The sequence below is a fragment of the Ceratotherium simum genome, chromosome 37 (genome assembly GCF_057802395.1).
Source record: "Ceratotherium simum simum isolate JZ-2026a chromosome 37, ASM5780239v1, whole genome shotgun sequence".
NCBI lineage: Eukaryota > Metazoa > Chordata > Mammalia > Perissodactyla > Rhinocerotidae > Ceratotherium > Ceratotherium simum.
Genome location: NC_141936.1, coordinates 22,534,239 through 22,550,275, shown reverse-complemented (window position 1 = coordinate 22,550,275; position 16,037 = coordinate 22,534,239). Strand labels below are relative to the sequence as shown.

Sequence of the window (16,037 nt, the reverse complement as noted above, 5' to 3'; positions counted from 1 at the left end):
TCTGTGTGCTGTATTTTCATCTGGATTGGAGTTCCTCAAACTTGGCGCTGCTGACATTTGGGTCTAGATAATTCTTTGTTGTGCGGAGCTGTCCTGTGCATTGAAGGATGTTTGGCAGCATCCCTGGCCTCCATGCACTAAATGCCAGTAGTACCCCTCAGTTGTGACAGCCAAAATTGCCTCCAGATATTGCCAAACGTCCCCTCGGGGGAAAATCTCTCCTGCCCATCTCTGTTGAGAACCACTGATCTAGATACTCTAAGGAGATGGATCTGAATGTTTTTGGAATAAGAAGAGTTGGGAAGAAGTAAAATATGCCTTTGAAAAGCCATATAAGGGCCTAGTGTAATACCACTTCATTGTTCCTCTGACTTGTGCATCTCTTAGAACTATATTCTGATAATTAATATTTCAAGATATTTTCAGCAAATGTGCATGTTAAGGTAATTAGGTTATATCTTACAGTCTGTGAGATAGCTGGGTCATATCGTGTCCAGAAAATGTGGGTTTCATAAATGGTGACAGCAGCCGTATGCAGAGGACACGTTGCTTACGTTGTAAGAAACTGTTGTCGTCCCCTGGGAAATGTGACATTTTTTCTTCCCCTGTAGCACAATTTGCCTGGGCTACTAAGCAAGATGGTTCTATTTTTATATACTAATGTGTGAAAGTAGACAAGACAGAAAGCTGTAAAGAACAAAATTAAAATCACCTTTAATCCCTCCAACAGAGAAAGCCACTGTTAACAGTTTGGTTATTTTTCTAACACATCAGTTGTAGGGCAAGATCCTCATTTTTCATGGCTCTGGAGCATTCCATTCTATGGCCGTGTCCCATATTTTAACCCTTAGTGTTGGGCACTGTTTTGCTATTACAAATAATTCTGCAAATGAACATTATCCGTATATTCGTAGCTTGCATACTTTGTTCTATTAGGACAAATTCCTGCACTCAGAATTGCTGGGTCATAAGTTTACCTTCTGATAGATGCCTTTGAAGTCCAATCAGGCCAGGCATAACCATCTTTACTCTTGCTCAGCCCGCATCGCATGGTCTTTTTCTCCACACGACAGCAGCCCTCAAGGTTATCAGTCTCTTCCCTTTTGAGCAGTGAGGTGTGTGTTGGGGGTTTTCCTTAGTAGTGTTTTATTTACAGTGCTTTTTATTGTTAAACCAGTGTTACAACATTATTAACAGTATAGATTATTTCTTCAGAGAGAAAAAGGCCCCCAGAATCCTACTATCCTCTGCTAATAAATAGCTATTTCATTTTGTGTGAGTACAGTCCTTTTTTTATATCTCTATTGATTGGCTAGACGAGATGAAAATAGTGGTCTAAAATGTACGAGCTCTTTCTTTTTCCTTTTTCATTAAAGTAGTTTAAAAGGATGATATATTCAAATAGTATGAAAAGGTGTACAGTGAAAAATAACTCTTTCTCCCACGTCTGGATCCCCAGTCCTTTGATCTCTCTCCCCAAAAGCAGCCCTAGGTACCAGATTTTCAGGTTCACTTCTAAAATTAGTCTGTGCCCATGTAAGCACGCATGCATGTGTCTCTTTCTTCCTCCTCAGAGTGCTCTACAACCACTGGTTCACATCTGCCTCTTTTCCCTTAGTAGTGTACCCTGGGAATCATTCCACCTCGTTCCAGATGACCCAGCCACATTCTACAAATGGTATTCTCTGGTATAAATCTATCATGTGTCATCTGTTCCCTTGTGATAGATTGGTAACCAGGCTCTGCATGTCATATACAGTATGGCATTGACCATCTTTTCATGTGATGAACAAGCAGGGAGTAGAAAACGCAGTCCCTCTGCCTCCAGAGGAGAAAGCCCAGTCCCTCTGCCTCCAGAGGAGAAAGCCCGGTCCCTCTGCCTCCAGAGGAGAAAGCCCAGTCCCTCTGCTTCTAGAAAACACCCAGTCCCTCTGCTTCTAGAAGAGAAAACCCAGTCCCTCTGCTTCTAGAAGAGAAAGTCCAGTCCCTCTGTATCCAGACGAGAAAACCCAGTCCCTCTGCTTCTAGAGGAGAAAACCCAGTCCCTCTGCCTCCAGAGGAGAAAACCCAGTCCCTCTGTATCCAGAGGAGAAAACCCAGTCCCTCTGCCTCCAGAGGAGAAAGCCCAGTCCCTCTGCTTCTAGAAGAGAAAACCCAGTCCCTCTGCTTCTAGAAGAGAAAGTCCAGTCCCTCTGTATCCAGACGAGAAAACCCAGTCCTTCTGCATCTGGAAGAGAAAGTCCAGTCCCTCTGTATCCAGACGAGAAAACCCAGTCTTTCTGCATCTAGAACAGGTGGCTCTCTGCGTCTCTTAGGCCACAAGGGAGGGTGGTGTCAGCTGGAGGGCCTGCTCTGCCCCCAGTGTGGTCAGGCTACTAGAGGAGTCTTCTGTGGTCCAGACTCTCTGGTGAATATTTCTCAATTTCATCACAGAATCAGACTTAAAAGGAAATTATAGGAGTCTAATACAAACCCCACACTAGTGTTTAATTTCAGCGTGTGCGCTATACACAAGTGTTTTGCATAACTTGAAGTGACCGGTTGTAATTATACCGTTTGATGTATTTTTGTAACATTTTGGTATTTTTGAACCAGTACACCTGTAGCCACAGTCTTCATTCTGTTACCCGAGACCTAGTTGCCTTACACATGGCATCAGAATTTCATTAATATCAGAGCAGTGAGACTCACTTAGCTTAAAAGTGCGATGCTTATCATGCAGATCAGCTTAGTAAAGGCAGTGCCATCCAGACTTGTGGCTGAAACTCTGTCTCTTTTTGGAAGAAGGCTGGAACCTGGAAGGGACTGCTTTTTTGTGAAATGTGCTGACCTAACCCGAGAGTCAGAAAAGCCATTTACTGGGTATCACTGAGCAGTAGGTGGCCCTCTGCTGATCCCTGGGGCGACTCTGGTCAACAGTGGTCATAATTATACCGTTTGTCTTGGTTTGGTCTTGTGTGTCATGGGGAGCAGAGTAAAGAATGGAACCTCGCATCTTCTCCCCAGACTCATCACTGGATTCTCCTGAACAATGAGCTTTCCCTCTTGTTCTCAGGTTTTCAATTTGCCTATGAGTGTTGACTATTCTGTTGCTTCTTGGGTAGTGGCTAGGATCCTGCATTTGTTCTTGATCTTTGTACTTTTGGTCACTTGTCCCCAAACTATGTTTGCCACTATCCTTATTTTTCAAGATTCTTCTGAACTAATTAAAACATAGCTCCACTGTCCCTGCCACATCAGGGCTAATGCATATTGGGACACTTGGGTGGTATGGGCTTGACCTCTTTGATGTCACCTGCCTCCTCATGTCCTATTGCTAAATCATAGGGGACTTCTCCTGTAGCATAAACTTTATTTAGAGTACCGTTGGGAATAATATTGGGTATAAGAATGGGACTAAGCTTTGGGGAGCATGACTTTTTCCCTAGTCTGGGGTCCTGGTAAATTGTGTCATAGCCAATCAGAATAACTCAGTAAAGCAAGTTATTGGCTCAGTTAGGAAAAAAAAGAGGTAACAATGGAAAGTGTTGAAGAATTTCCAGACTGCTTCTTATTTGAACTTAAAACAATTTCAGCTCTCTTCTCGACAATAGAACATTCTCTTGGCTCATATTTTAAAATCCATGTGTAGGTTATGGATTACTTTGAATTACTTCATTGAGCAAATTATATATACCAACTTGTCCTGCTGTCAGCCTGCAGGGCACCCCCACCGTGACCCCTGAGCAGACTAAACCTGTCTTTCAAGGTCATCTGCCCCCAACGGTGTCTGCTCATGGGAATCACATAATTTCTCTCTGACACCAAATAGAAGGTATTTTTTACCTTGTTCCATTGTGGGTTTCTTGGGTGCTGCTTTCTTCCCTTAACTAGAGGAGTTAACCATAAAGTGTTCAATTTAGTGTGGATTTATGTAGCTTTCTGCATTTATATTTTCCCAGAGTGGAAGTTCTCAGAGGTGGAGGGTGACACATAAATCATTGCAGCTGAGCACGATTAAAGGCCTTATGGGTGACAGTGATGATGCTGCAGACGTGTTGGGGCTGAGCAGGGAGCAGGCTCCATCATTCTATAGCAGATGAGATGCCATGCTGGTTGCTTTCAAAGCTGGCCTTTTTCTTTTTCCATAATCCTGCCTCTGCTTTTTAACACCCACAAATGTCCATTTTCAGTGGGTCCATCACCCCCTATTCTGGGCAATGGATGAGAGATCTGACTCAGTATTCACCCTGGAGTGAATTTTCATACCCTGCTCTTTGAACTGCTCTCCAGGCTCCATCCCCAGGCAACAGCAGCCACCATGTGGGGAATAGATTTGGGATGATGAGCCGATTTTCTCTTATAGATAAGCCTTTTTCATTTTCCCTGTTTCGTTGAAAATGGTCTTGAGCCAGGCATGGGATGCTACAGACGTCATTGAAGAAACTCATTGTTATTTTAATGAGTCTGCGTTAAACCATGCAGGAAATTAGAATGCCGGGTAATTGAACTGTGGAAGATTAAAGCTGGAGAAAGTCATAGCTCTCCTGTCATAATGGAATTAGGTATTGGTGGTTGCTGAGAGGGCAGGAGTGCATCTTGAGAATTGTATATATTGTGTATTTATAAAGAATCATTTTCCTTCTCTCTGTTGCACCTTTTTTTATTTATTTTTATGGAGCAGTGTATCCATCTGAAGACCTCATATCCTCCCCTTGGTGATTTACTGCATGTGATTGCCTTGTATTACTGTCATTAACTCAAGGGTACAGTGGTTAACAAGCTGTTTCTAGACAACTGAGCTCCATGATAGGGTCCCTTCCCTGAGCTGAAATGAATTTTACCTCCAGTAATCTTTGGCCATTCCACGTTCTGATACAGTGGGAAGTGTCTCCTTTTTTATTCTCACCCTTTTTCCCATCTGAATAAGAGGTACGATATTTGGGTCTGATCTCCTGGGGTCAGGTTATTGTGAGGGTACTGAGCAACGTGGAGTTCGTCATTGGAATTGACCACTCTTTATTTCCATCCTGCCCACTGCTGAGCAGGCCGCTGCAGACCCAGGGCTGAGTTTAGAGTAAATGGTTCCAGGTCCCACCTTTTAAAGTGCTTATCAATTGCAAAATGAGCTTGAGTCAGGATCTCTACACCCAAAGCATTGTGAAGCTGAGTTAGTGGCGGCCCTTTTTTCCCCCTCTAAAGAAAATCACATAGCAGCTTGTAACAGGCCGTCCCCGACTCTTCCTCCTGGGAGTGAGAAAGGGCTGCTCCTGGGTGTTATTATTTGGTCGTGAGTTCACCTCAGATGTCAGAAATCCATTCTGGAAGAAGTTCGGAGCCATGGGTATCTCCCAAACTTCCACTTCCTCTTCCTGTGCTGGATTCTTTGAGCCTACTCCGTGTTCTCTAGGGCACTAATTAGCTTCCTTCTGAATATTTTTCAGCTTACAGAGAACATTTACTGATTACCTACTTCTTGCCAGGCACTGTGCTACAGAAAATAAAGGTGAATACAGACCAGTCCTTGGTCTCAAGAAGCTTGCGGTCTAGTGAGGGAGACAGAGAGCTAGGACTCAGTGTACTGTGCTAAGTGCTAATATAGAGATGGGCAGAGAGTGCGACGAAGGCAGCTTGGGAGATGATGTCCAGCTACTGACATGGGTCACGCCGTGAGGTTCTCTTTTTCTCTGGTTGTAGTACCTTCCTTAGAGTTCCCAGGTGTGGGCCACACGGAGCTCTGGAGTGAGGCCAGTCTGCAGTGTCTTTGGAATCTAGATCTGCCTGGGCTCTGAGCTGTAAACTTGAGAACAGCCAGCAATCAGAGTGTCCAGGAAGTGGAAGGCATTTATGCTGGATTCTGAGAGATTTTGCTGTTCCTGAGGGCACCCAGCTCCTGTCTCATTGGGGCATTTGGGATATTCCCTGTGTGCTCCTCCATGTTCTCAGCACCTCTGGCTGTTTGTTTTCTAGATGGCCAACCGGGTGATCTTACTGTCGGGCACGCCAGCCATGTCCCGGCCTGCAGAGCTCTACACGCAGATCCTTGCGGTCAAGCCAACTTTCTTCCCTCAGTTTCATGCCTTTGGACTTCGCTACTGTGATGCCAAGCGGGTATTTATCCCCTTCCCTCCCCAGCCCCATCCCCCTCCCTGACTTGACACTTACCTTCCTGCTCCCTCTCTTCGGCCATGGTGTGATCAGACCACCAGCCGGGGAGCTGGACCAAGATTGTATTCTGCTTTGCCTCTAACTCTGACCTCGGAGTGTCCCCAAAGGGAGGATGAGAACAGTCCCTCCCAGTTTTAATGCTTGTGGTGACTCCAGGTTAATGTTTCCCAATAAAGGGACCAGTGGCTGATGTGTCGGTGTGTGGAGCTCTGAGAGCCAACAGCTTTTGCCTGAGAGAAGGGCACTGAGGTGAGCTAGAGGCGAGGCCGAAGGAGAAAAGGAGACGAGGTGGGTGAAGGAGTATGGGAGGAGTATGAAAAACTCCTCTAAAAAGTGAAAAAATACTCTGCAGAAAAGACAGAGGAAGCCTTTGAGCAGGTGGTGTAGGAGCACGGTCGAGCTGCCTTATAGGCTCCCATCAGAGAGCCCGGGCTTGTCGATAATGACTCATTATAGTGAATCGTGCCAGAAGCCTCTGACCTATAAATTATTTCTATGAATACGATGTCAATGGAGCAGGTGCCTCAGAAGCTACAATCTGAGCAGCTTCAGTTCTCCAAAAATGGCAGAGGAAACCTTGTAAACACAAATGCCATTGCAATCAAAATCTCAATTTCTAAAACCTCAATTTTTTTTTAACTGAAAAAAAATGTTTATTCAATGATATTGGGAAATACAACATTGGAAAAAAACTTTCTCTTCTTTTCTTCCTTCCTTCTCTCTTTCCTTTCTTCCTCTCTAGGTCTCTCGCTCTCTCCTTTCTCTTCCTCTCTGATATCTGAATGGAAGGCAATGTACACCAAAATGGATTACCTTTATAAGCAGAGGAAATTAGGGTTTCTTAAAAATGTTTAAATTGCATTATTCACAAATCCCAAATTCCTCCTGATGGGTCATTGAATCCATTTGTGTTCATTGATCTGATCAAGCCAGCTGAGCACAGGATGCTGTCCTCCTCACCAGTTCCTTTGCGTGTCTTCAAAGCCACCCACTTTCAAAAGGATGACCTTGCCAGACCAAGGACTCCTGTCGAAGGATAAATTCATCACTTGGCTTTCCTCCGGATCCCCCAGGACCTCACTTTTGAATCTAGGTCAAGAAAATTCTAGGGCCGGCTCCGTGGCTTAGTGGTTAAGTGCGTGCACTCCGCTGCTGGCGGCCCGTGTTCGGATCCCAGGTGCGCACCGACACACCGCTTCTCCGGCCATGCTGAGGCCGCGTCCCACATACAGCAACTAGAAGGATGTGCAACTATGACATACAACTATCTACTGGGGCTTTGGGGGGAAAAATAAATAAAGTTTAAAAAAAAAAAAAGAAAAGAAAATTCTAGTTGCTACAAACATTCTCTCTTGTAAGCCAGAGGACAAGAGTCAGGGGGTTAAGGGGAGGAAGAGGAGAGGGGGAGCCAATGTTTTTCTCTTTTATCCCTGGATTTCCTCATCAGCCCTTACATCACAGGTCACGTGCGTGTCGTGTGTGCTCTCCCTCCTTATGCGGGTGAATTTGCTGCGACTCTCTTTGCTGGGCCTCTCCAGACATGGCACAAGCCTTGGCTGGTAGCAGGCTCGCCTCTGCGGTTTAGGGGCTGACTTGAGAACAAAGAAACACTGATAGAATGGACCCAGTGGAAGTGCTGGAGGGCCTGATCGTGGCTGGTCCTCAGCTGCTCCATCTGAGCAATTTCCTCGTATAGACTGGTCAGATCTGATGCCCTATCACCCTTGCAGTAATAATGCTGCCCATTGCCTTTTCAGAGTATCCCAGGGCTAGGGTCAACCTGCGGGTGGCCCAGGAGGCTCTGTCCCAAGCAGTTGTTAGGTCTTTCTCTGAGCCTTGTAATCCACAAAGCCCTCCTTTTATGAGATTTTTTTTTTTAACTTTATTTATTTATTTATCCCCCCCAAAGCCCCAGTAGATAGTTGTATGTCATAGTTGCACATCCTTCTAGTTGCTGTATGTGGGACTCGGCCTCAGCATGGCTAGAGAAGCGGTGCATCGGTGCGCGCCCGGGATCCGAACCCGGGCTGCCAGCATCGGAGTGCGTGCACTTAACCGCTAAGCCATGGGGCCCGCCCCCACAAAGCCCTCCTTTTATAATTCTTTCGGCCCCTTCACGTTTCCCTCTGCCTTCTGCAGGTTGAAGTAGGCCTCTCTGCCATGGTTCTGCAGAAGCCAGCCATCCCGAGTGTGGTAGATCATGGCCAGAGCTTCAAGGATTTCTTTTTTCCCCTTGCTGTGGTCATGTCTCCCTTCCAGGTCAGCAGTGTGTTCCTGGTGGACTCAGCGTGTTTCTTGGCCTGAGCTGGGAGGCCTCTCAGTGTCAGGCAGCCATAAATCAGGTTGGCCAAAGCCTGTACACATTTCCAGTGTTCTTCCCCAAAAACAACCCAAGAAAAGATGACCCAGCAAGTCAGCTCCATGTTTGCTTGGATGTTCATTCTTTTCCTTAACGAGCTGAGCTGTTTTCTTCTGGGATTGGGCTGCTTTCCTTTGAGAAGAGACACACAGTCCATGGCCTTCTCCTTGGCTTTAGTGCCTTCTTCACTCTCTCCAGACCTACCATTGGAATAAAACCCGTCTATGTGCTGGGATCTCGGTTTGCTGTGATGGATAGAAACAGAAGTCGCAGTCAGTGTCATTGTTGACAGTTGGGGTGTGGGTGGGGCTGGCTCTCATCTTCGTCCTGAGTCCCAGGTAGCTCTCTCTGATCCAGGCTCAGAAACATCCACGAGCTGAAAACCACGAGGGAAGATGCGCTAATTTCTCTTGCTAATCTCTACTTTCAAAACTATGGCCAGGGCAATGAATTCATCCTTCAACAGTAGACCTTTGTCTGGCAAGGTGAGACTTCTCAAACTCCTGAACTCTGTTCCCCTGAGGTTGAGCGTGGCCCTGAATTAGAACACCACACTTGGCCCCTCTCTCAAGGGCTCATCACTTCTCCTTTTTCCCTGGTTGTTCTGCTGTAGCTTCATAAACCCTGAAGCCACATCCTGAGCTGCCCCTGGCTTCTTCCTTGAAGGCACTGCCTCTGCCGCAGGGGACTAGCTGGGCTCTAAAACCTCATTAATTCAGACCTTAAAGATTCCTGTTTTTGTCATCAAACCGCAAATATCCCAAGCCACTATTGCGTCGAAGACACTGACGCTTTAGGGAAATGGCTGCAGCTTACTCGTTACCTATACCGTCTATGAGGGAAAAGCCTTGCTATGCAAGTTCATGATGTAAATGAGATCGTCTGCCTTATTTTTTAAATACTTTTTTTAAAAGAAAAAAAAAGTTTTTAAGTATTTTAAAAATATCCACTTACATTCAAACAAAGTACTTATAATGTAAATTGTAGTGCTTTGCAAAGTTAATTGCAAACCATTTTTAGCTGGTAACTGAGGCAGAAAATTTCTCCGTTATTAAATGTATTTAAAGCCATACACTTCAGCAGATCTGTAATGCACTTTCCCCATGGATCAATCCAGATTAGATTGATTATATACAGTTTTCATGGTTCCTCAAAGCTCTTCATGTGCGATTTGTACCTTTGTCCTATTTGCAGATGTTCCTCTTTCTGAAAAGGATCTTCTCTTCCTCGACTCGCTGGGCTTGTGGGATAATGATCAGCTAGTGATGGAAGGGGCTGAGATGGAATCCATTGCCTTTACTCCCCAAACTGTCCCTTCCTGTGTTCCATCTCCGACCACCATCTCCCCTGGGTCATGCCATCTTCAAACTCGTCCTGTCCCTCCTTGCTGCCCTCCCCCACACCCACACCACAGACAAGTCCCTTCCAGATCTTCATATCCTTTCCTCCACCTAGCCCAGTGCCTGGTACTTGGTTAGTGCTCAACAAAACCTTGTTGGATTGTGATTATTCCAAAGTCCAACTTAAAATCTTTAGTATTATTGGATTTTAACCTGCAAAATTAAAAGCTGACAATGTTAGAACTTAGGAGTATGATATCCAAAGTAATTATGATGTCCACTTGTCCCCAGCATGGTTTTTACTTAATGCAGCCGGTAGGCCAGGGCCACCGTGTGTGTGTGTGTGTGTGGCCAGCGTCCAGGATTAAGAGAAGCCGCTGAAGAGAGTGCCCCATACTGAGCTCATTTTCGACCCCATAGCATGAGGCGTTTGCTGAGAACTTCCAGTTGATTTCAGGTTTTTTTAATAGAAGAAGCAGTTTTTCATCATTTTATTTCTCCACCTTTGACCATCTCTTCCTATTCTCAGTTTAGCAAGGGTTTATTAGACGCCTGCCATGTCCCCAGTGGCCCTCGGACATGGACAAGCCTAGCCCCTACGCGAGGTAGTTCACAGTCCGGGGGGGTGGGGGGCAGGAGGGGAGTTGAAGGGCTGAAAATATAAGGCAGCAGACACCCTGGCTCCCTGATTCTCTATAAGACTGTGGGAATAAGTCCTCTTTCCGGTAAGATTGTTAGTGAAGGATAGGGTTTTTCTTCTAATCGATAATGTCTTCTCTAGCTGTGAGGCAGGAAATAGACATTCTTGCTCACTGCCTCCCATGAGCCACTACATGAGGGAGCCATGCTTGTGAGGGACTGGCTGGGCGCTCTAAAACCCCCCTCTGGTGTCAGCCAGATTGGCAGAAGCCTGTGTTCTGGGCTCCTCCTCCAGTCCCCACCACCACCACCATCACACAATTGCATGTGCTACACTTCACTCAATTGTGTCACCCATACTGAGGACACAGCTTTTTAAATCCCTGTAAATCTCATCAAATAAAGATATTACTGACAACATTATTTATTACATTGTGCAATGGACTCTGTAGCATAAGCCCTAGGGAAGATTATTTCTGTATTGGGTGTGTAGGAATGGTCTGACAAGCTGAGTATTTTGTTTGTTTTTTAATATAATGGACACCAAACGGCTTGATGTCTTGCATTTGCTGCTAGAAAGCTTAGTGCCAAATTGTAGAACACCATGATGGGTGTTTTCTATTCCCCTATTCCTGACTTTCTTTTTCCCTTCTCCTTCCTGTTTCTCATTTGTCTTATATGGGGTTTTATTCATTCTTTAAGGCCACTTGACGTTCTTCGCACAAAGCCGGAGGAAGAGAAGGTGGTGAGAAGAGAGACCACCTGGAGGTCACGGCCCTGTGGACTTGGCCCTGGGACAGTCTAACGCTGTGTCTCGGTTCTCCTTCCACAGATGCCCTGGGGGTGGGATTACTCAGGCTCCTCCAACCTCAGGGAGCTGAAGCTCCTGCTGGAGGAAGCGGTCATGCTACGCCGCCTCAAATCCGACGTCCTTTCCCAGCTTCCCGCCAAACAGCGCAAGATGGTAGTCGTTGCCCCAGGCCGGATCAATGCCAGGACCAGAGCGTCCCTGGATGCGGCAGCCAAGGAGATGACCACCAAGAACAAAACAGTGAGTCCAGGGCTGAAGACAGGTGTTTGGAAGTCGATGTGTGCACAGGTGTTCCTTCCTGTGAGGGGCTCTACGGGGATTACCCAGAGTTCTCTGAACTTGCCTCTGCGTAACCTCCTACCCCTCCCTGGGCAAGGCCAGTGAGCCCATTTCCTTGCTCAGCCAACCTGTTAATTTGCAGTTTTATACTTGTGTAGATCACTGCTGATGGATGGCCATAAAAATAAACCCCAGGGCAACTGCAGGATGGTGATATAGATACTGAATCCCTCAAAGAAAGTTGGAATTTATGTTTAGTGTATTTTGAGAATGCCTCCATCTAGTGACAGTTCTTGGAAATTAGTCCTACATGTATTTGATATATACGTTAACCCTCTAACCGTCCCATGTCATTGCTTTAGTCAAAATAACAAATTGACATTTATATAAAAGTAGAGTTTTCAAACCCTCTTAACCCTTTGAATCCTTATTACAGTCATTTGTGATTGGCGGGAAGTTGGCATCCCTATTTTACAGAGAGGGAAACTGAGGTTCTTAGAGATTACGGTTGGCCCAAGGTCTTATGGCTGCTCCGTGGCAGAGCTGAGTCTATAGCCAAGCCTGTTACCCCTGTATTTTAGAGCTCTTTCCACTATGGTAGTTTTATCTTTTCAGAACACTTCAATATCTGTCTTGAGTGTCACACTATGCTAAGTGCTATAGAGTAATCTACGTCAGCTCCTTTTCTGTCCTCTTGGGATAAAATCTTGCATTTTTCATTGCCAAGAAAATAGCAGTCATTGACATTTTTTGACATTATCATAAAGTATTATCTGGGCTTGATATTACCCTGTATAAAGGAACTTAGATCTAGATGAGATCCCAGCCTTCTGGGAGATTACGAAATAAATAAGAATGACAAGACAGAATGTGTGATTTTTCTTTAATGTTATTTTACTATGTGATGAGCGAGACTAGCTGGTAACTTCTGAGAAACAGGGTTGGGTAGAGGATGCGCTGGTAAATTGTCAACCTGGATTTAATTTATGCTGTATTACAGTTAATAATATGGGTGGTCTGCTGGAAATGAGCAGGCATAATCTCTTTGCCATGGAGTTTTCTAGCAAGTTCCACGACATTGATGTGGATGTAAAGACCAGTGGTCCTCAAATTATATTTCAATGGGACCATGAGCAGAACCAGGGTATTCTGTTGCAAAAATCAGTCTTGGTGGTCTTTTTCTGATTTCTAGAGATAAAAACTCAATGATTGGAAAAATTTTTTCTCAGTTTTAAGTTTTTTCTTATAATTTTCTTAAACCTTTAATGTCTACTAACTTTTGCCCACTAGTGAACTCTATCTGACAAGAATACCAATGAACAAGTACAGTAAATGTAATATTAATGGAAAAAATTCAGATGTGTGGTATTTTTAGATGCAAAGAACTGAGTATTTTTAAAATGCTATGTTTTAGTTCCTTGTGTGTGTGGTGGAAATAAGTCTATTAGTATTTCGTTCAGTTCCCCAGAGAACACCCTTGCCTGTACCTAGTCCACCTCCTGAACCAGGTTGAGAATCGCCAATGTAGACAACTGAATAAAACAGTCAGTGGGCATTTGAAATGAGGAGGAAAGTCACCTAAATTGGCCGAGAGGCAACTGTAAATTTTGCAGTATGGCCAAAAAGAAAATGAAAAAGAAAGAAATAGAAGTAATGGGAATTTTGAACTTAGTGCAACAAAGTTTGAAGGCCTTTTTTAAATGTTTTGCCAACTTGCATAGTTCCCCAAGTTAGGTGAGTGGCTCTTGACACAGATGATTTCAGATGTAACCTGAAAGTTTGATTTCTGAGTTTACAATGATGTGAAATTAACTAGGCTAAGCCATGGAAATCAGGAACGTTGGGTGTTTATAAATTCTGGTAGCTGTGCAAATCCCTTAAATTTGGGGAGATATTTTGATATTTTCTTACCTAAAAAGAGGAGCCACAACCTGCCTCCTAGGCTTCCTGCTGGAGAAGTACGTAAGGGTAGTGCCAATTGCTCTGAGCCCCACCTGTTGTGTGATTGTCGTCTCTGCTTCCTCACCCCAGAGTCTTAATGCTATTTTGCAGATTCTGAAAATGAAGCCTAAATTGCAGTGTAATTCTTTAAGAATCCAGCTGAGAAAGAGCCTAGAGTCCATTGCTTGAGAGTTGCTGTCGGCTTCCACAGAGGCCTAGGAAAATTAAGAGTTTGTCCCCAAAAGGGAGAAATCGAGTTGGTATAGAACACCTTCCATGTCATGCTGAAGCCAGATACTAAGCTCTTCCAGTAATAAGATTAATCCTTGAAAATTTGGTTCCCTTTTGTGTTCTTTAATGTAAATTCATTTTTATAATGGAAAATCCAAGTAGAAAACAAATTTACGAGCTTTGTGCTTTAGACCATCAGCACCTTTCTTACTCTAAAGCCAGCAGTGTGGTGAATCTGTGAACCGTGGATCTCATTGGGAGCACGGCCCAGCTTAGCTCAGGCAGGGAGTTGGACTAGATGGCCATTGACCTCCCCTGTAAACCCTGGCCGGGTGTGAAATCCTGCGTTGGAAGAGTTAAAATGGGGAATCATGGTTTTAAGATTTTAGTCAGATAAGGAGACTGTATGAATCTACAGAAAGTCCCATTTTTATAGTTACTTTTTCGGCCCAAGTTTCCCTGCGATTTTGCACATTATGATGGTTCCAGCAAAGCACCGCTGACCCGCCAAGAAGTGGTTCTTTCTTTGTTCCCTCGCATCTGCCATCTGGAGGAAGACATTTTTTAAAAAGCTTTAAATCACAGGAGCCACGGTGAAGCAGCCAATTTATAAAATATAATGTACAACAAAAGCTTTTTCTCATTTTCAGCTGAAATAATAGATATCTCTTCACAGGCTAAGAAAAGCTGACTCTAATCATCTTTTGTCTAAAGCCCTTTTTTGACCAGCAAGACCAAGAGCAGAAAAAGGGAACAAGTCCACACAGGTGTCCTGGTGACAGTATCAGTTCACCCTTCTGCCCTTTGAGAATCCATTCAAATTTCCAACATAGAAAAATAAAATCGAAACCACAGTGGATCTAATTTAATAAAAGTCTAGGAGACAGGAACAAAGAATGCAGGTCATTTAAAATTTCCTGGCCTGTGTCTGGCAAAAGAAGTGAGACCATTAATAGACTAGTATTATGTCTACCCAGTGTTGGGGAGTTTTTTTTTAAGACAAAACTATTGATTTTCCCACATTAAAAATATAATAGATGTCTATTATATAAAATGTGAAAAATAAAGTACTTAAGTAACATTTATTAAACGCTTTTTGTTGCTATACTGTAAAAAAAGATTCTCTCATCTTTTATATCACATAATTTCAGCATATATCATTTGGGTATTTTTTCCATAATGTGTATGTATATTTTGCTTTAAAATATGTATTATTTTTATATACACTTATATATATATTCAAAGCAGAATTGGGATCATACAAATGTACATCAAGTGGGGAAGAAAACAGGTTACAAAGTTGCATCATGAACATTTTCCATGTTGTTAAATGTTCTTTTAGAACATAATATTTAAAAACTGTAAACTGTATAGTGTTTTCTCACATGTCTGTGTTATGGTTTTGCCATTCATTTTTGGTTGGACACTTGTTATTTCAGTTGTTCCCTATTCTAAGTAAGACTACACTGAAAGAGTGGCTTACATATGAATTGGTGTATATCCAATTACATCATGAGATAAATTTTAAGGAGTAACTTGCTGATCATAGGGTATGGGCGCATTTTGAAGGCTTTTCGTGCACATCGACAAATCGTCCCCCAGAGGATTAGCCCAGTGGACCATCCCCCGACCATATAGAGTAAAGGTGTTCGTTTCCTCACACCCACATCACCTCTAGGTGTTAAATCTTGGGGCAGGGTTTCCGAAAGTGCTCTTCACCGTTTTTCCTTTCTTATTAGCAAGTGTGGAGTGGGTGAGTGTTGGTTGGAGGGATGGACCTATCAAGATAACGACGGTCTCTGAAGGACACAGGGTAAATTATAGACTGAGGATAACTGACGGCAGTTAGCTTGAGGCATCCACATTGTGGGTGGGGTCATCGTATGAAGCCCGGCTCTGTCCCTTTAGCATATCCTAACGGGGACCGCATTAGGTTAGAAGGCTTCCCCTGCTGCAAGGGACCCTTTGAGGGCACATGACTGGACCTTCTAAAGTCTGTGAGCTCACTGGCCACAGGCGAAAGGCTTTGTGGTGTCCAGAGCCTCATCAGAGTCTGAGCTGGGCCTGTAGCTGAGAAAAAAGTTGAGACACACTGCCATGGAGTCTCGTCTTCCACATGAGTCCCCAGGAAGTTTGAGCTATTCAGTTGGACTACCGCCACAAATAGAAGGGATGGTGGCCACCACTGCTGCAACATGTAGAAGATGAAATGGATCCACTGCCCTGTCAGTGCCCCCATGAATTCCTGTGATTCCTGGGAATCTTTCTTCTTGCTCGTCAAGACCTGAAG

At 44.2% G+C, this 16,037-nt stretch overlaps 1 protein-coding gene and 1 pseudogene across 2 annotated transcripts in view; one reads left to right on the top strand and one right to left on the bottom strand.

The window, feature by feature from the left end:
* SMARCAL1 (SNF2 related chromatin remodeling annealing helicase 1) overlaps positions 1–16,037 on the top strand; it is a 63,732-nt gene that overhangs the window by 30,529 nt on the left and 17,166 nt on the right. For both annotated transcript variants that reach the window (XM_004427535.3, XM_087424848.1), the window contains exons 11-12: positions 5,950–6,090; positions 11,318–11,536. In XM_004427535.3, coding sequence (XP_004427592.1) covers positions 5,950–6,090; positions 11,318–11,536 — 360 coding nt within the window. The remainder of the gene's footprint in view (positions 1–5,949; positions 6,091–11,317; positions 11,537–16,037) is intronic.
* Positions 8,242–8,826, bottom strand: LOC106801441 (tetratricopeptide repeat protein 23-like pseudogene; annotated as a pseudogene).